General features: G+C 39.1%; 1 protein-coding gene across 7 annotated transcripts in view; it reads right to left on the bottom strand.

The window, feature by feature from the left end:
* DCLK2 (doublecortin like kinase 2) overlaps nucleotides 1-20,165 on the bottom strand; it is a 134,021-nt gene that overhangs the window by 95,336 nt on the left and 18,520 nt on the right. For all 7 annotated transcript variants that reach the window (XR_006740647.1, XR_006740648.1, XM_045576456.1 and 4 more), the window contains exon 2: nucleotides 14,718-15,052. Coding sequence is in view for 5 of the 7 variants with exons in the window: in XM_045576456.1 (XP_045432412.1) it covers nucleotides 14,718-15,052 (335 nt within the window). In the remaining 2 variants the exon portion in view is untranslated. The remainder of the gene's footprint in view (nucleotides 1-14,717; nucleotides 15,053-20,165) is intronic.

Genomic DNA, 20,165 nt, shown 5'->3' with positions numbered 1-20,165 from the left:
CCCTTCCCGCCCCCTCACCCCCTTTCCCCCCTCCTCACCCCCCTTCCCCCCTCCTCACCCTCCTCACCCTCCTTCCCCCCCCTCAGCCCCCTTTCCCCCCCTCGGCCCCCTTCCCGCCCCCTCGCCCCCCTTCCCGCCCCCTTACCCTCCTTCCTGCTTCCTTACTGCTGGACCACGGCAGGCGTGTGAGGAGCAGGCAGGAGAAGCAGCCTGTCTCTGCTCCTTCTCCATCCAGGCCAGGGCTGGGGAGCCTTGTTCCTGACAAATGATCTTGCAAGCCTTATACGTACAGCCTGCGGGCCGGATGTCCCCAAGCCCTGATCTAGATGGAAGGCAAGGCAGCCCACCTGAGCCTCCTAAGACCTTGAGAGAGGTCAAGGTGCACGGAGCCCCAGGCTTGCTTTCATAGTGTGATGTGGCTGTCTTGAAATTCGTGATAGTGTTTTAATAAGCAGCCCTGCGTTTTTTCATTTCGCTTTGGGCCCCACAAATTATATAGCCAGTCCTGCGCACAGGACTCCTCCACTGTGACTCAGAGCGTGAGTCCCAAGGAAGGGAAGCTCGCCTCTGCCCAGGAGGGAAGGGCAGCACCCATCACCACCCGCACGGGGAAGGAGGGGCCTGCCCAGGGGCAGCAGGAGACCCCGGTGCCAAGAATGTCTGCCCAGGCTCCTACGGGGTTCCCATCTCCACTCAAAAGGTTTGGGACGAGAACGGCGCCTCCAGGCCCTCTGGAACCGTAGGATGGCTGGAGGCGACCCAGAAAAACATTCAGAGGGAACTCGGCTATTTTTCCAGAGGAGAGTGGCACAGGTTCTTACAAATATTCTGCAAAATTTGCTCCAGTCACAAGGTAGTTCTCTGCCACATTTTCTGAGATCACACTAGCCTAACATCAAAATAAGGATTATCTGCTACATAAAATTGGGTTTACATTTTACTTAAAAAAAAAAAAAGTTTTTCTTCACACACACACACAACCACATATATATATAATCTCCCCGCAAAACTCCCACAAAAGCAATTTGTGACATGTAAATAAACAAAAACGTTATTTCTACCCCATCAGGCCAACAATAAAGTGGGTCTTAAAAAACAAATTTAATCCTAGATGAAAATGAGCTAGGCTTTTGTGCTACCTCAGACTTAATGACAAATTGCCATACCACCTAAATAAAATGGTTGCCGTAGTGTAGAAGGCATACATTTACTGATATAATATATAGCTACATCCATGTATATATATATATATATAAAAAGCTTCCAGGCCGTATCAGTCTCGATATTTCTGCTTGTTCGACCTTCAGTGGCCCATTAGGAAACAAGGACTGTAAAAAATGTCTGTGGTACGACCTGTAGCCGGCTCTGGGGCTTGGTAACTAACTACCTAGGGCACTGTGCTGCTCTTAGCCCTCTCCCATGTCCCCAGGGGTCCATGTTTCAGATCTTGCACTCAGTCCATTTCTCTGCTTCACACCTTTGCCTCTGTCCACATCTGCCAGGCTCTCTGGACCACACCTAGACTGCTGGGTGGGTCTCCTGCTTGGCTGTGTGGTCCTCCTCTCATTTTAGCATCAGTCCAGTGACAGACTGATCCCAAAGCACAGTTTTGCTTCACCAAAAGCTGACATTCTTGCCCAGCCAGCATGGCTCAGTGGTTGAGTGTCGACCTATGAACCTGGAGGTCATGGTTCGATTCCCAGTCAGGGCACATGCCTGGGTTACAGGCTCAATCCCTACTGTGGGGCATGCAAGAGGCAGCCAATCAATGTTTCTCTCTTATTACTGATGTTATTTCTCTCTCCCTTCCTCTCTAAAATTAACACACACACACACACACACAAACACATATGTATATATATATATATTTTTAAGCTGGCATTATCCTCCCCCCCCCACCCCGAATAGCCTTCTGTTTGAACTTAAGCCCATTCCCCGCTCCAAATTTCTCCCAACTCATTTCCTACTATGTCCTGATACTACTTTCATCCCCCTTGGTGCCGCCATTCACACTCACTCTTGCTTTTCTCCTCTGCTGCCGCCTGTGTTTGGGAGGGTGGCAGTGGGGTGGGAATGGGGGAAACAGTCTCTCCACATCCATCTCCCCAGCTGTAGCCCAGTTTGCATTCCGTATTTTTCACGAACTTTTCCCTACTACCCTGGTTCACACGTCCAGCCTTTAGCTGTATAGCAATGTCTCCTAGCCCTTTGTCATTGTCTAATTATGTCATGTTTTCGACTTTCTCACCCAATAGAGGATATGAACCTCGAGAGCAGGGACATCGCCTCCTCTGCATTCTGACGGAGCTGGCACTTAGAGACGCTCTGCGACCACACGCTGAACACTACAGCCTTGCTTTAGAGTCCAGACTCAGTAGACTGGCAGATTGGATGTTTGCCAAGCAAGTAAATTTTATATGCATTTCTATAGAATATACATAAAGTATATAGATGCCTATATTTATAGAAACCCTCCAGACAAAATGTCTACAATCTTGCTCTCTCAAATCCCTATATTGATGCCTAAATTGTTCTGAAAATAGTTTGAGGAAGCCATTAACCAGAATCTATTATACAATATAAACAATTCAAAATTGTACATGTCACCAAATTATCCTAGCAATATCAGCATGAAACTGCAAATACAACTTCAAAAAAGCTGAATCATTATTCGTTTTTAAAATAAAGTAGGGCTCTAGCCGGTTTGGCTCAGTGGAGAGGATCAGCTAAGGGCATGTACCTCCATTGCAGGCTTGGTCCCTGGCCCAGTCAGGCAGCATATGGGAGGCAATCAACCATTGGGTCTCTCTCACATTGATGTTTCTCTCTCTCTCTCTCTCTCTCTCTCTCTCTCTCTCTCTCTCCCTCCCTCCCTCCCTCCCTCCCTCTCTCTCCCCCTCCCTCCCTCCCTTCCTCTCATCTCTCTCTCTCTTGCCTCCTCCCTTCCACTCTCTAAAAATCAATAGAAAAATCCTTGGGTGAGGATTATATATATAAAAAAAAAAATAAAGTAGAGTTAGGTCTTCAACAATAACTTTAACAATATGCTTCTGATCACATTTTACTAGCTAAAGCCCAGGAGCATTTACATTTTTAAAGCTATCAATATTCTAAAGATATGTCACTAGATCTTATTATTTCAGACTCCCGAGACTGGGCCATTTCTTTTCTATGCCACTCTAATAATTTCACAGAAAGGTATTCTTATCTATTGCTGCCAAGAAGCAATTTTTTGTTCAAGTTTCTTAGTTGTCACAGTGACTGTATTTTTAAATCAACATGAATAAACGTGTTATTATAGACAGAAGGTTTCAGGACTGGCACACTAAGGTAACAGGTTTCCCTCAATACAGATTTGCCTCACGGTCACGGACCACTGCTGGGTCATGTCAGGTGTGTGCTGGGAAAGGAGGGGAGGCTGTCACAGGTCCAGGAGGCACCGAAGAGGCAGTGTTATCATCTTAAGTTTACCCAGCGACAGATGATTACTAGAAGTAGTGGGATGATCAAACCATAGGGTATAAAAATGTTGAATCACTACACTGTTCACACCTGAAACAAATGTAGCCAGTATAATATTGTGTATTAGTTATACTTAAATTAAAAAAAAAAAAGATAAAAAGAAAAGGCAGTGTTTACCTACACTCCAGCATTGCTTCTGAGTACGAATTCTGATACCCATCCTGCCACAAACCTTTCAAATAGTTTGGCAATACAAAAAGCATAGGGAACATGAAGGCTCTTTTTTAAACTCTAAAATTTAAAATGAAATACCACTTCTTTCTAGGCACTATGAAAATTTGATATAATAGTTAACCAAGTAACACTTTCTGTCTATAAACTTAGACTCCAGTCCCAGACCCATTCCATCTTTCTTATTTCCTGCTAAAACCAAACCTGTCCCCTCTGAAACTACTTAAATTTCTTTAGGAACGTCTGCTTCCTACCTGGAATAGAGTTTAGGAAACGCTTACCATTATCAATCAGGATACTGTGTAACGTATTACACCTCTGAGAGCATATTACCTGAAATAGCGCCCCCTCCCGCCTTGGGATTGCTCATCTTCGTGTGTCCATGTCACACTGTCCAGAGTAAACCTCCTAAGGTGCAACTTTGATCCTACAGGTCCTCCGTGGCAACCCAAAGCCCCGCCGATGAGGTTTACCCTTTGGAAATGCCGTGTACACTGAGCGAAATCTCGTCCTTGTCTAACTTTTCAATTAAAAAAAATCTCCACTCAACCAGACATGCATACCTACGTCATTATGCTGGCCATTCCAAAGCCACATGCATGTCTGTCAGAACAGTAACACGGATCTTTCTTTGACTTTTAGAAATAGCTCCGAGAGTTTAAAAAAGTCTGGGTCAAAAGCAGCCTCACAGGGTAAGTACACGGCCATATCCACGGGGTCTAACATAAACCAAAGAGCAACAAGTCTCTGGAACCTCAAGAGCAGGGACTCGTCTCCTCTTCATTCTGACCGAGCTGGCACTCAGAGATGCCCTGCGACGTGCTCTGACACACTCCCGCACAACGATATTGCCGTATATCTACCGTGCGTTGATTGTGAGAACAAATGACAACATGTGTCAACAGCCTGCCACAATAGCTGGCACTACAGATGTCCTTCCCCATCATTAAAAATCTTTAATGACATTCCTTGATGCCTAAGCATGAACCTTGCCTCATTCAATACTATAATGCAGTGGTGAAATGAATATATGTAAATCAAATTTAGATTTGCATTTTCTGACTCCAATGCCTATAGTCAGTCCCTCCGGGCACACATCACACTGGCCAAAACTCTCTTGACTCCTGGGAGTTCTCAGGAACTGACTAAGAAAGACACTGGTGCTGCTTGAGCAGGAGTGCTCTGGAAGTGAAAACCAGTTTTAAAACTTCCAAAAAGAGTTTAAAACCTTTACATTTTTTGTCTACATGTAAAAATCTGGACTACTAGATTAAGTGAAAAAGACATACAATGATAAAATTTGGACTCAGTAACCTAACGGGGCTTTTACAAGTTTCCATTTACACAACCTCTGGTTTATTTATAAAAAGAAAACTTTTTTAATTTGCAGTTTCACAATGGCATGTGTCAGCCATAATCTTTTAACCACTGAAAACATATACCACAAGTGATCCTAAAGATTAGGTGTTTAATAAACTTAATCCTTCAGAAACACAACCCTGTAACTGATGTCAGTTCTAATAAGCACCAATACACAGGTATTTAAAAACCTCCCATAACTCATACTTACGATGGCATTTTCATGATGTAGCATGTGAGGAGAGCAGTATTTTCAAATACCATCAAATGTCTTTATGCTCACAATTAGAGACGCTTGCCATACAAAACCTTTTTAAAATAAAACTTTTACTATTTCAAGTACAATAGGGAGAGTCTGAAGTACATAAGGAAAAAGAAGAAGAAAACAACAACAAAAAACAGAATGTTCCTTTTGGGTAAGCATTGCTTCATCTCTGACAGCCTCCCTGCTCAGAGAATTGCACTTCTGTGGAGGCGAACCTCTAATGACTACAGAGTCTTCCAACACTCTGTGCCGGGAGTCTGGCAGCTGCATCACGCTACAATTAAAACGTCCTAAAAATAATATACGGAGAACATTCATGGAAGCTCATTTCACTGTTTGAAGTATGGTGTTCTTCCTTACTTAAACACACCCAAAAACGAAAACCTGCAAGAGGTTAATTTTCAAATCTGGAAAATTGTGCAGGGTTACTGAAAAAACCCAACACAGACTCTAACACCGTTTTTCCCCCCACAAAGTAATTTTCAGTTTAGATTCAATTATCTCCTAAGAAGGTGGAGGACCATGGGTAAGCTTAACGTTTGCTCTAAAAGAGTCAATGACTACAAGGCTGAAAATGAATACTTCCCCCAACTAAAAGAACTAATAAGAAGAGGCCAAAGCAGAGGTCATGAAATTTGCACCGTGACCTACAAACAAGCTTTTGAGTCAGGCTTTACTTGACAAGAGAAGCAGCACAGATTTCAACAGGTTTTATAAAATTAGCAAGCTGGACTAAATAATGTTCCACATCAGTTGCACATTCTAAAATACTATACTGACTGTGCACCTGTCCTTGCTCTCATGAAGCATGATGAATAAATGACCCTCTCATGAAGTTCAATAAAACTTGTAATACAACGTCATATATTGCACATAGTGGTAGAAATTGGGATTAGCAGACATTCATATTTTACAAAAACAACAAATGTAAAATTTAGTAGTGACCCATCAAAAGCCATTAATGAACTTCACAAAGTATCCATTTCAAGTAATCTTGACTCAAAATATCACAAAGCAAATTTTAGCAGAATTCACTAAATACGGGATTTTGGGCATCTACAAAGGTTAGAAAGCAAACATTAACTGAAGCATTAGGGTCTCTTAGTTCACGATTAAGGCCACATCCTATCTAATAAAAGGGTAATATGCAAGTTAACCATCACTCCATCATAAAGATGGTAGCGCCCAATTCCCTCAGCCACGCAGGAGTCCCCTGTCCTGGGGGCTGGCTGCTGAGAGCAGGCAGTGTGAGCGGCCTGGCAGAATGCTTGCTTCGTCACCGCACTGACGAGGCAAGCGTCCCACCCCAGCCATGGAGGGCCTCTGGGCCGCGGGGAGCCACTGGGCAGCAGAGAGCTACTGGCACACGGATTCCTGTGCAAAGCTACTGGTAGTTTCATAATGTGGTTTACTTGCTTTAAAAGTTCCCTTTTTGTTCTCCCTACTGAGCTTAACATTTTCAAGACTAGCCCTGAGCACTGGTCTCTGGCATAAAGCTGATACATAAGTTAACTGGCTTTTCTCCTCAAATAATTTTTCTAGAACAGAGAGTAGCAAAGGTAGAAGTGATAAAAGGAATGCATGAAGGTGGGTTTCAATTTCACAGAACGTGTGTTTTCTATGTAACAAATTAAGCATGCCCATTGAGCCTGGCTGTCACAACTAACCTTTACTAGTCTCTCCCAGCTACGGAAATACTGGGCACCTGGCCATGATGTTGCCAATGAGGACAAAATTTTGTCTACAGCTTTGATAATATCTCTCAAGCCCCCAAACACTTAAGAGTCTCTTCTAGTAATTAACCTTTAGGAATCTATCCTAAGGAAATGATCCAAGGCATGTTGAAATCTACAGACAAAAAAATTACTAGAGACTAAAAGAATGAAAAACTGGAAACCAAAATGTCGAGCAATAGGTTAAATAAATTAGGATGCATAGCCAATGGAATAGTATTCAGTCACTTAAGTATGAAATATGAAGATTACGTAACATGGAAGAATATGATTAATGAATGGAGGGAAATAAGATACAAAATTACAGAGAAAAGCCACATTATATAAAAACTATGTATACAAATATATTTAAATTGCATTTACAAAACTGTTATTGGTGATTCCCTTTAAGAAGTAGAATGAGGTTTGTGAAGAAGAGCAGATGTGGGAGGAAAAACTTTCCCTTTCTGCATTTCTCTGAATTGCTTAAATTTTTTCCAGTAGAAATGCACTGATTTTACTTGCAGTAGTCTCTTTAGTAAAAAGAAAACATGTATATGAAAATAAATAGAAATAGTTATAAAAAATATTAAAATGGAAAGATTGTATATTTATTTCTTCTTATATTTTCTAAATTTTGTGTGGTCATAGTCTTGATTTTTAAAAAATTAAACCTATAAAATAACTGTTATTTTTTGATAAGTATATAATCATTCCTTAACCTATTTTTTCATGTTTCAGATCCTACTCAAAGAATAATCTTACCACATGTAGATAACCCCCAGATAAAACTGCATCACTCTAAAAGCCTACAAACACAGTTTTTAAAATAAAATAATCCAATTAGCTTATTAGTTATTTGTCCTGTTCCTCATTATCACGGATGACCTTCACAAAGCCCGCCCACAGAGGGCTTAGAGCACAGGTGTGAGGAGTGGGGAGTGAGGGTTGGGGGTTGGGGGGTTGGGCTAGAAGCACACTTCCTGGGTGTGAATCCAGCTCCCCCAGCAGTGTGATTCTGAACAGGTTACTTGATTTCTCTCTGTTTCCATTTCCCCAATGTAAAATAGGAATTAGAACATCACAAGGTTATTGTGAGGATGAGAGGGGACGGGTAATGGAAAGCATTATCAAAATGCCTAACATAGGAAGCTACTTGCTCTTTATTAGCTACTTAGGCTGCTAGCTATTATTCTAAGCATTGTAAAATCCATATGCAACAAAGTATACATTGTAATAATTATTATTATAACCACTGACAAATACATTTATAACAAAATTGAAATGAATTTAACACAACCTTTTACGCTCCGTTACTCCAGCTTAGACACCAAAAGAATAAATAAAGAAACAAGAGTTCACAGTGATGTCATTTTCATCTCACCTACACCTTGAGCATCTATTCTGCTCATTTGCAACTGCAGTAATTAGGAACAGCATTTTTGTGTTTGCGTCCAGTTTCCCATTAAAAGGGAAAAGATCTTATTAAAGGTTTGGGGAAACTGCTTATACAATGGATCCCAGAATGGCAAAACACAAACTTTACTTCAACAAACTTCTTCCTTCTTTCTTCCCACTCCTTGAAAGGAGGTGTTCATTAAATTAAAAATCAAGATTAAGCCTCCCTCAACCTTTTCTGCTTGGATCAGGGATCAAAGAACAAAATGAATGTTTTCTGCCTTTCTTTTACCTGAGCTTCCTACTATTCGGGGGGGGGGGGGGGGGGGGGGGGAGACAACTCCACTATGGTTCCTTCTGTAGTCCGTTGATTCCTGATTGAGAGAATTTTCCATTACGTGAAATAGATCAGGGTGAACCATCCTTCAGAGGTATGGAGGTATCTAGTCAGACAAAACACAGTTGTCTGGATTTCTACCACCCAAAAACATAAAATAAAACCCATGCATTGGGAGCAACATGAGCACTAAGAATCAAACTCTGTCCTCATCTAATTCAAGGAAATACTATATAAGGATCAAATGAATTGTAGAAAATATTTATAAATAGGTCTCAACCGTTTGATTTCTATGCAGCAATTCTTGAGAAGAGATTGCTTTAAATAAGAATGGTTGGGTCATTACAAAGAAAATGAACCTTTACTAAGAAACTGATGCCAGAAAAGTTAGTCAGGTACAAAATAAATATATTTATGTTATGCTACTTATGAAACAAACTTTTTTAAAAGTGAGGATGGAAACCTTCATAAGCCGTACGATGACTGGTAACATGGAGGCATCCGTGATCCCCAAGGAGAACCCGCTGCACGTGGGCATCTGAAGGCTGGCAGTGGTCCCAAAGTCTGGAAGTACTTTACCCCCAAAGCATCAACTGCTAGCAATTTCTGAGTCTGTTTTGCCTCTGCCCATGACAAGAATCAACTTGTTCCAAAATTCCACTAAATATGTTTCTTTTATGTTAAAACTCTGCTGTTTCTGGGAAAGCTAAAAGTTAGAATTTTTTACACATGTGGACAAAAGCTATATTTGGACCTTTCAGTCCCTTAACAGAATAAAGACATTTTTTTAAAAAAAGAACTCCCCTGCTGCAGTTTATTATAAGAAACTCACCCCCCCCCGACTTTTGAATTTAAAAAAGTAAACCCTGTTGTCCTATATAATGCCTTTAATGTAAAAGCTCAAGGTTCCATTTGTAAAGAGAAAAACGAAAGTGAAGCATTTAATCTAGATGAATTGCAAGTGTAAAAAAATTATTGAAGAGAATAGTCATGACTTCTACTGATAGATCCTTTTTTTCTAGTCACCCCATCTATAAATGCATAGGCTGTGGATTTAAAAAAAAATTTGATTCTCATCACATCATTTTAAGTATTAAATATTTAAAACTCCATAAAAATCATCACTTCTTAGGCTTTCTTTAAATACATACAAAACCATCTTTAATTGCCTATGAAGCTGTTCTCCCCAACTACATGTCAGCCCTACACAACAAGACAAATAAATGGAAACCCAGGACAACGAAGACCATACATCATGATATTCCAACATACTTGCCTCAATGAGATGAAAAGTGCACACACAGGTTATGGGGAAATCGATAAGTACTGAAATAAAGTTTAGCATGTGGCCTCATTGGTAAAGTTAACATTCAAACAAGTGTCATTTCCTTCTGAATCACTTCACTTATTTTACACCTGGTTTTCTGAATCTCAGCACCATTGGCATTTTGGGCCCCCAAGAATTACGTTGTGTCTGTCATCTGTCCTGTGTACTGTAGGCTAGACAGCAGCATCCTGGCCTCTGCCCATTACATGCCAGTAGAATCCTCATCCCCAGTTGTGGCATCAAAGCATGACTCCAAACTCCACTGACTGTCCCAAAGAGCAAAAACACACCCAGTTGAGAGACACTGCTCTACACTAGAGCAAACTCAAGAGTTAGAATGGATAAGTCCTAACATTTGATTTGATTTGATTTCACAAGAGACACAGAATACGTGATTTAGTTGTACTCACCACGTCAAGCCTTGTAAACTGAGTCAATACCACTAGGAAGACGTGATTATCCATTTTAACAGAAAAGACTCAAAGGACGTTGTGTCAACAGCATAAATGCTACTAGCACATGCCACACCATCCATTGCCTCTTCAATAGGGAAAGCTTTTAAACACATAAAAAAGATAACCAGGGCCCCTTAAAACTCTTAACATGGGTACCAGAAATGGAATTGGTGACTGCATAGTGAACTGCCTAGAAACTGCTTATCTCTGCTTGTGTCGAAGATCTGATTAATTTAAGATGAAAACGACCAATCTGAGTAGGAATGCACATAAGAAGTTGAGGCAGATGGCCTAAAATTTTTTGCAGGAACAACTCATCAGCAGATCCTACTTCTTTTCTCATGCCTCTCTCTTCACCTAAGCAAAGCTGTCCTTTTCTTGAGAATTTTCAGAAAGCAGCTCGTTTTACATGCCCCCTAAAAAAAATCAATTTATAAAGTAAAATCAGAACAAACAATGCCCATTTAAAGATATGCATTCATCTTAAGCATAAGACAAATTTCTTATGCTACTTCAAAGCAAGATTTAATGTCCTCTTTATATTTATAACATATTAACCACACAACAGACATGACGTTTTAAATAGCAAGTCCATCCAGAGTACAGATGTTGAATCAATGCCAAGAAGACTGTAGCTTTGAAGGATACCTGGCACTCTGAAAATACAATATCCAAAACTGTGCCTATGAAAAGCAAAATCTAATTTTTCTCAAGAAATCTTATTTGAAGGTTTTTAAATATCTCTTCTCTTTGCACATGGTAAATAATGTTTAGACCTAAACAGTAACAAAAGTGATGCTTGAAACATTTTATAGCCACATGCCAAAATTTCAAGGATTAACTCATAATGTTTTAATTTCCACAATCTGATCGAAATGGTCTTTGTTTTCTTTCTCAGCGCTTGAGTTTTTGCTTTTAAACAGACACGAGGAAGACGCAGTCGAAATCAGAACCGCAAGTACTAGGTTTCTGATGGCAACTATGACTGTGTTTCCTTCTGAATTAGTTCTTAAAAAAATTCTTCCTCTACTTCTCTCTCTTAACACAAAATTGAAACCATACTACAGAGTTTATTTCCTGCCCTTTTCACTTAACATTTCCCCATGTCTTTAAATGGACCCCGAACAACTTTTAAAGGCCACCCCTATGAATTCTATGGTGATATTATTTAACTGTTTTCTATTTTAGGGATTTTAAAATTGAATTGTTTTCAATATTTTGATCTTATTGCTGGGATGAATTCTCATACATAATTATGTTGGCATCTCAGGTTATTTAGGATAAGTTCATTTATTAGGTCAAATGGAAAGGACATTTGTATAGTTGTACAAAACAAACTGCTTTCCATAAAGATTATGAAATTTACACTTCCATCATTCGTTGAGAATGCCAATTAACTGAATATCAAAATATAATGGACATTTTCTTTTTCAAAAACACGTCAACTTTAAATATAAAAAAAGATCATATTGTTTTCATGCATATTTATTTAGTGAGATTGAACTTTCTTATACTTAGTATTTATAATTCTACCTTTTCAAATTGTCGGTTTGGTGTTTAATTCATTTTGCCATGGCAGTGTTAAGGTGTTTTTTTTTCTTCATATTAAACTATTATGATTTAATGTAAAAGTATATAATCCTTGCTGATAACAGCTAGAAAGTTTTAATTTTTATGTTGTCTAACCAACCTTTTCCTTTGTGATCTTCCCACTACATTTATGCTTAGAAAATCCATTCCCATGTCAACCTAACCATTGACATCTTTTCCTTTAGTTTCTTGGTTTCATTTTGACATCAATATTTTTAAAACACCTGGAATTTATTTTTGTTATACTATGAGAAAAGTGATTTAATATCTGGTAGCATGAGAGCCCGTTAATCATTATTTCCAAAATTTTCCTGCCTTTTTTTCCCCCCCAGATTAACTTTTAAAATCACTTTGTCATGTGTATATCCCCCTGCCCCTCCAAAAATAATTTAGATTCTTATTGAAATTGTAATTAAACTATAAATAAAAATCAGGAAGAATGTATAGAAGAATGTTGAATACTGCTGGTATCAGGCATCCTTACCAGATTATCATAGAAATACTTCCAGTATCTCATCTGTGTACCAATCACACAGACCTTTGGTTTCAGAGAGGATTTTTTTAGTTTGTTAGGGAATTTTCCATTTTTATTACTAAATCTCTAATTGAATTCAGATTTTGTATTCTGTCAAGTGCTTTTGTGAATATTTTTGGGGGTTATGTGTGCAATAAAAACTTTATCTTCTAGATCCTGTATATTAACAGGTTTCTTTCTTTTTTTAAAAAATAGACTTTATTTATTTTTTACAGAAAGGAAGGGAGAGGGATAGAGAGCAAGAAACATCGATGAGAGAGAATCATTGATCAGCTGCCTCCTGCACACCCCCTACTGGGAATGTGTCCACAACCAAGGTACACGCCCTTGACCAGAATCAAACGTGGGACCTTTCAGTCCGCAGGCCGACACTCTATCCACTGAGCCAAACCAGTTTCGGCTTGACAGGTTTCTTAACAGTAAGTCATCCTTTCATTGCTGTCATAAATCCTCCTCATAGCAGTATATTATTTTTTAATAGGTTAATAATTTTGGATTGCCTGTGTTTTAGTCAACATTTTTTCCATATAAATATTTCTAGTCGAGTTTTTTTCAAAGATAAATTTAAGATAACTATTAAATTTTCAATGATTTCTTTTTCAATTGGACATTCAACTTTTTTATTTCACTTAAAATTTCCCTACAAAACATTCATTTGGAGATTTCCAAATAAGTTTCAATTTTTAAAATCTCATCTGCATGTACTATTTATATGCCACTTAGGTTTTCTAATTTGGCATACTTATAATTTTCCTTTTTTCTTTTATTAGGCATCTTAAATATAATACCTGTCTCTCTAGTTCCTATTCTCCATGTGCCCACCAAGAATTAGCTATTTGACTTATCAAATCTCTCTTTTTCCTTGTGGTCACTTACTTGCAGAATAAATCAGCTTGTAAAGTGGCTATTTCCAGTCATCTGAACCTGTCTTGGGGCAGGCTGCCTTCTAATCATTAATTTGTTAGAGAAGTCACAACTTCATTAAACTCTACTGGAGTTTTTGGAAACTATTTTTTAAATTTTGTTAATGATTCAGGAAGCAACATAGTAACTAGATCTGGTCTTAGAAAATGATTTTTCCCCCTACCAGAAGACATTTTTGCTCCAGTGTTTAGTATTATTCATTTTCAGCACTACATGAGCCAAACACTTCAAAATAAATTCTTTTCAAGAGAAGAAACAAAATGAAATGAAGAAACAAAGTGAATACTGGAAACTATGTTTATACAATGTAAATATAGACAATTTAACCTCATTGAAACTAGGGAAAATACACTTCAGAAACCACATGTTTCTTTTTAGGAATGATAATCTGATTGTGGCAAAACTCGGTATTTGTGTAACTGTTATTCATGCGTACTTGCAATTTGCCCCCTTTTTTTTTTTTTAGTCCATTAGAGTTCCTGGTATATTGTTACCATAATTTGGCATGCATTTCCCTGTGTAATTTATGTGTGTGTTTTTTCAGAAATGCTAATTAATTACCTCCATTCTTCCGTATGAAATTCATATGAACATTCTCATGAAAATATTTTCCTTTAAATGCATTTTCCATATTACACACGAGAGGGGAGGAAACGCTTTGCTTAAAAAAAATGCTAAATATCTTTAATTTTTTACTTCTGTGGCATTCCCAAACCCATGATGACTCTACTAGTCACTAGGTGTTCTTATTCTTCAGTAGAGAACATCCCCACTTAATGTAGGCAGCCTCTTCAACGGACACTTTTCCCTTACAAGTTTACGTTTCCCTTCCAGTGTCCATAAGAATTATAGAATTCTCTCTATATAATTTTGAGACATTTGTGTAAAGAGACAGGTGAGCCGCTTACACCTTTCATGATAAAGGCTAATTCATACACATGCATGCATGCATGCATGAGTGCGCGCACACACACACACACACACACACACACACACACCCTGTCAAGTAGAACAATTAAGATATCTAGCAGATACAAAGCTCACATTGTCAAGCATGTAGCTGCCATGGATCAAGGAGAATTTAAAAGTAAGGCGGGGAGCTGGGGGCCAGCAACACCGTACCTGCTTTCCGTCCAGGGTGCAGAGCCTCTTGACCACTCCTGAGTCTAGTTTAATGGCTTCGGTGATGTCGGTTAAGACTTGTTCAAAGGAATGTGCGGTCTTCTTGTTCAGGAGGATCCGCACGGCTTTCCTGGGCTTCACTCCGCTTCGAATCACAGTCACCAGCTTGGGTTTGATGAAATCTTTGCTTTCCTTCACTTCACTTTTCACCGAGGTGGCAGCGGCCAAGGCTCGGGTGGTCCCGCCCTTGATGTTCACAGACCAGTTCGGGTTAATGTTTTTGGTGTAATCAACTTTCCGAAATGGTTCGTTTGATGCACATACGTAACTCTCACCTAGAAAAGCAAACAGAGGTTTTATTAGCATGATTTCCCCACCACGGGAGGACAAATGCTGGACACCCATCGAAGGAACCCTTGAACTGGAAGGGATCCATGCTCCCCCCTCTCTGGCGCTCTCCCCACCCTCCCTTTGCTTTTATTTTTTTTTAAATATATTTTATTGATTTTGTACAGAGAGGAAGGGAGAGAGATAGAGAGTTAGAAACATCGATGAGAGAGAGTCATTGATCAGCTACCTCTTGCACACTCCCTACTGTGGATATGCCCGCAACCAAGGTACAAGCCCTTGACCAGAATCGAACCCGGGACCCTTCAGTCCCCAAGCCGACGCTCTGTCCATTGAGCCAAACTGGTCTCGGCCCTCCCTTTGCTTTTAGCAGCGTCTAGGTTGGTATTGAGAATGACATGCGTCACAAAGTGAAAATCCCTGGACAGAGAAACAAGAGAGATCAGGTTTTGTTCTGATCCAAAGTGTCTTCCTGGAAAGTTTCTCTGCAAGCTGGGTCTCAACATCATTATCAGTAACGTGAAGTGGTTGCCAACAGATGAATTCTAAAGTATCCTTAGTTCCAAAGTCCATTAACTAATTTAATTTTTAAATAAGAGATAATTAAATCGCAAAATAATAGTCATATAAATAAAACTATTTTCCTCCTTCTAATTATAGATTTCAGTCCCAATCAAAGAACCATCACCACGACTTCACATAACTGGCCAAATTATATTCAGTGACAGGATCATTTACTCAATTAATGAAGCACCACAAAAAAGGAAGAAGAGAGTTTTGAAAGCTCAAAGAAGCATACCTCAGCATTTTTTCCTTAAAGAATGTGGATTAAGATAATTAGTTTAAGTAGATACCCTTTTCTATATCTATTTAAACGGGAAAGGATATTAAGTAGTTAAAACGATGTGTTCATCACACAGTCTTCTGCTCAATTTTTATTAAGAAAAACATAAAAACTATACTATGTCAATTGATTTACTGAGTTAATGTTCATTAAAGATCCAAAATTATATGTTGAAAATATATTTTGATTGAACAAGCATAATTATAAGTTTAAAAAATAATTTTTCCTTTGTGAGATTCAGAAGCCACCAATTTAATCTCAACTTTTTGGCATCCTATCTAATAAAAGAATAATATGCAAGTTGACCATCGCTCCAACACACAAGATGGCTGCTCCCATGTGGACACAAGATGGCCACCACAAGATGGCCAGCAGGGGAGGGCAGTTGGAAGGGATCAGGCCTGCAAGGGAGGGCAGTTGGGGGTGACCAGGCCGGCAGAGGAGGGAAGTTGCGAGGGAGGGGACTCAGGCCTGCAGGGGAGAGCAGTTGGGGGGAACAGGCCTGCAGGGGAGGGCAGTTAAGGGCAAACAGGCTGGCAGGGGAGCAGTTAGACATCAACCAGGCTGGCAGAGGAGTGGTTAGGGGGTGATCAGACTGGTAGGCAGAAGCAGTTAGGGGCAATCAGGAAGGCAGGCAGGTGAACAGTTAGGAGCCAGCAGTCCTGGATTGTGAGAGGGATGTCCGACTGCCCGTTTAGGCCCAATCCTACCTGGCAGTCAGACAGTCGGATATCCCTCAAGAGGCCCAGACTGGAGAGGGTGCAGGGAGAGGGTGCAGGCTGAGGGACACCCCTCCCATGCACAAATTTTGTGCATCAGGACTCTAGTATAAAATAAAAGTTACAATTTAAGAATTTCTCTAAGATATCTTCTAACTAAAAAAGAATCCACTTTTCACTCATTCTGTGTAATAGTCTCATTCTTAATATTATAATGATAGGATACAACCCTTAAATTCTGTGAATACTTAAAACAAAAATAACCAAAATACGGAAGGAGAAGTCCTGAGGAAAACCTATTAATACACATATGTTTATTATTATCAGGATGTTGTTTAAATCCTGATTACTGGAGAACTTAAAGACTTCCAAAGGCACACAAACAAGTCAGTCACAGATCAGACATATAAAGGGCCTAAAAAGAGAAGGTATAATTGGGTCTCTATCCAAGAGAACTAGGGCATGGGTCACAGGCTTTAATGCTGCGTCCACACCAGTAGTTTGAAGTCCAGCCCAAACATCACCATTTAGAGATTTTTTCACCTATGTAGGTTTATCTAAATAATTTTTCATAGTGTAATCATCTGGGAAAGTGTCACATATTTTCAAAATATGTATGAATTTAATAAAATAGAACCATATAGCATGTGCATGTATTAATGAGCAAAAAATAAACAGTTATGATTTTGCTTTAACTTTACAGAGAAAGCAACTCTCCCACTGAAAAGCTCTTACTCATTTTACCTATGATAAAAAATTATATTGTATGTTCTGATCCAAAAACACTACAATTAAAAAAAGGAACCTCAGCAAGAAAAAGGTGATTTTCTTTTAAGATCAGAGAGAAGTCAGCTGGAGAAAAGCCTTTCCCAATAGAAAGAGAAAAAGATACTGGGGAAAAAATAAAACAAGAAATACTTAATATGTCAGATTTCCTTGATCAATGTAGTCCCTGCACAGTTGACATATTAACCAAGAGAGCTGCCTTTTAAATCTTTTGTATTTTGCCTCATTACATGGGTGCAGAATATCAAAATGAAAATAGGCAAAGGACACCTGTCTTTTGTTTTTGTGCGGTTACAGATAAATTTTCATTATCTCTTCTTCTCCTTTCCTTCATATTTCTATTTAAAACTCCTAGATCAGTTCCATAATAACTTGATGTATATTTTTGAACCAAGACTGGCCAGTGCCTGCTAGAGAGAGCCTCATCCCTTCTCCACATTCACAGGAGACGTAAATAATAATTCATAGGATACTCTTCTATTAAGCCTAGATTGACCTTCACAATATGCACTGAAGACCTACTATGCACCAGCTTGTGTGCTAGGTGCTGACATGATATGAAACCTACTTTGGCATCCTTGTCACTCAACATTTTAACATGGCTATCCAGGACATGGTTTTGAGGTTAGCTTTGTGTTTCTTTATACTTGGCACATAAAACCTTACAGTATAGATTTCATACCTTGGTAACAATATCACCACAATACCCAGGCCAGCTTCCCTTGTCATGTTCCCACCCAGGCCAAACAACCTGTTTGTAAACTTGTCACTTACACAGATTTGCGTACAGCAAGAGCTTTGCTTATGTGCTGACAAAAGAATTTAAGGTCTTGGTTCTTTGGGCAGTTTCACAATAAATTATTATTCTGTTAGAAACTAGACACCTACAAGATTGATTAGAAGCAATGAGCCTCACCCCAACCAGATTCATGCTACTGTGTGGAGTCTTGTTTAAGATTTGTTACTCCCCTGCCAGCTTACCACTAATCCCCTCCTCCCCATTTTGGGCAGCAACTTCACTTCCTACTCAAACTGTCAGCTAGAAACTTAGGGGTCAGCCTTCTTTCTTTTGGTTCCCTAAATACATTCTGACATTGAGTTCTGTCCCCTCTATCCTTTAAATATTTCTGAAAATACCCTTCCTATCTGCCTTCATCACCACCTGCTTCCTACCACGATCAGTGTAAGTATAATATGTTATTTCTGCTCATTCCCAGGAAATATAACAAGTTTTACAAATGGAGGTACATTTTATGCTACTGATACAGCTGAAAAAGTATATCCTGAAGACTCGATATACTGTTAAAATACATCGTGAGAGAATTTAACTCTTCCCAATATATGGTAATACTGGACTTGCCAAAGCAAGGAAAGGATAAGATCTCATTAAAAACTAGTTAAACTAAGATATAAATGTGTAAATATACATATATACACACACACATATATACACACATATATGTACTGTGTGTGTATACACACACATACACACACATATATATATAAAGAAAATTATACACATAGTACATGAAATTACACACACACACACACACACATATATATAAAGAAAATTATACACATAGTACATGAAATTACACACACACACACACACACACACACACACACAAAGAAAATTAAGCAGTCCCTAAAGTCCAAAACTGATCTAACATTCATAGCTAGACTTAATGTGATTTCAAGCTGGTCTGATGCTCCACAATCAGACCTATGTTCTCCCGTGGGATCTAAACTCACAGAATAGCTATGTCAAACAAAGTCACTCTGAGACTATGATAAAGTGACACAAAAATTAGGTCACTGTGCAATCCACACGAAATCAAATATCCCCAAATATCCCTCTCTTACACTCAATGAATGACAACTTCTTTATCAGTTACAGCTTTTTCCTCAATCTAGTTTGCTCTCCCGGTAAGATTTAATGAGATACGCAATTACAGAAATGCCCTTCCTTTTGACAGCACTCACTACAGAATGAGTCCCTGCTTCCTTAGATCCTCCCTAAAGTATCCAACAGAAGCCCCAATTCTAAGACAGATCCAACACTCTTCCCAAAACACCCCATAATGTCATCTTATGCCCGTGTAGCCCTGATGCAGTGACTAATAAACCCAACCATAGTTGTATTCTTGGCTGAAGAGAATTGCAATATACTCTCTTTGAAACCAGTTCTTTGACCATAAGATGCTAAGAGGAAACCATTATGAAAACTATAATCATATGAGTGCTATATACAAAGAGGATTTGCTTTCTGTACAGAAAGAGGACAGATAGAAGCTTAAGCAGGTTATACCACTTAATTGTCTTCAAGCATGGTATAAAACAAAGTCTTTCAATTTCCTCTTAAGGTTCTCTCCAGAGCCATGGTTGTGGCTTTTCCCCATTGACATTTGTTCAAAGACATTTTTTATGACTATATTTAGAAGGCTGACAAATTAAGTGTTCACAACAGTGTAATACAGCCTGGGTACTTCTTAACCATTAATTTTTATCCCTAAACAAATTAACTGCCTCCTATTTAAGAGGCAAAAGGCTGTTAAAACCTAGGAACTTGCAAATTTCTTGTTCTCTGAAAACCTTCTTCCCTATAAATATATGTCAGTCTGTGCCAATTTTTCCACCCCTCTCCCTTTTCAGTGATAAGGATACCCTCCTCCTAGTCATCGTTAAGTCCCTCTACCAGGACTTGGGTCCTTCCCTCTCCTCATACTTAGATTTCAAGGGCATTTTTCCCCC

The sequence above is a fragment of the Pipistrellus kuhlii genome, unplaced genomic scaffold, assembly GCF_014108245.1.
Source record: "Pipistrellus kuhlii isolate mPipKuh1 unplaced genomic scaffold, mPipKuh1.p scaffold_m20_p_8, whole genome shotgun sequence".
Taxonomy (NCBI): domain Eukaryota; kingdom Metazoa; phylum Chordata; class Mammalia; order Chiroptera; family Vespertilionidae; genus Pipistrellus; species Pipistrellus kuhlii.
This window is presented reverse-complemented; position numbering and strand designations above follow the sequence as displayed.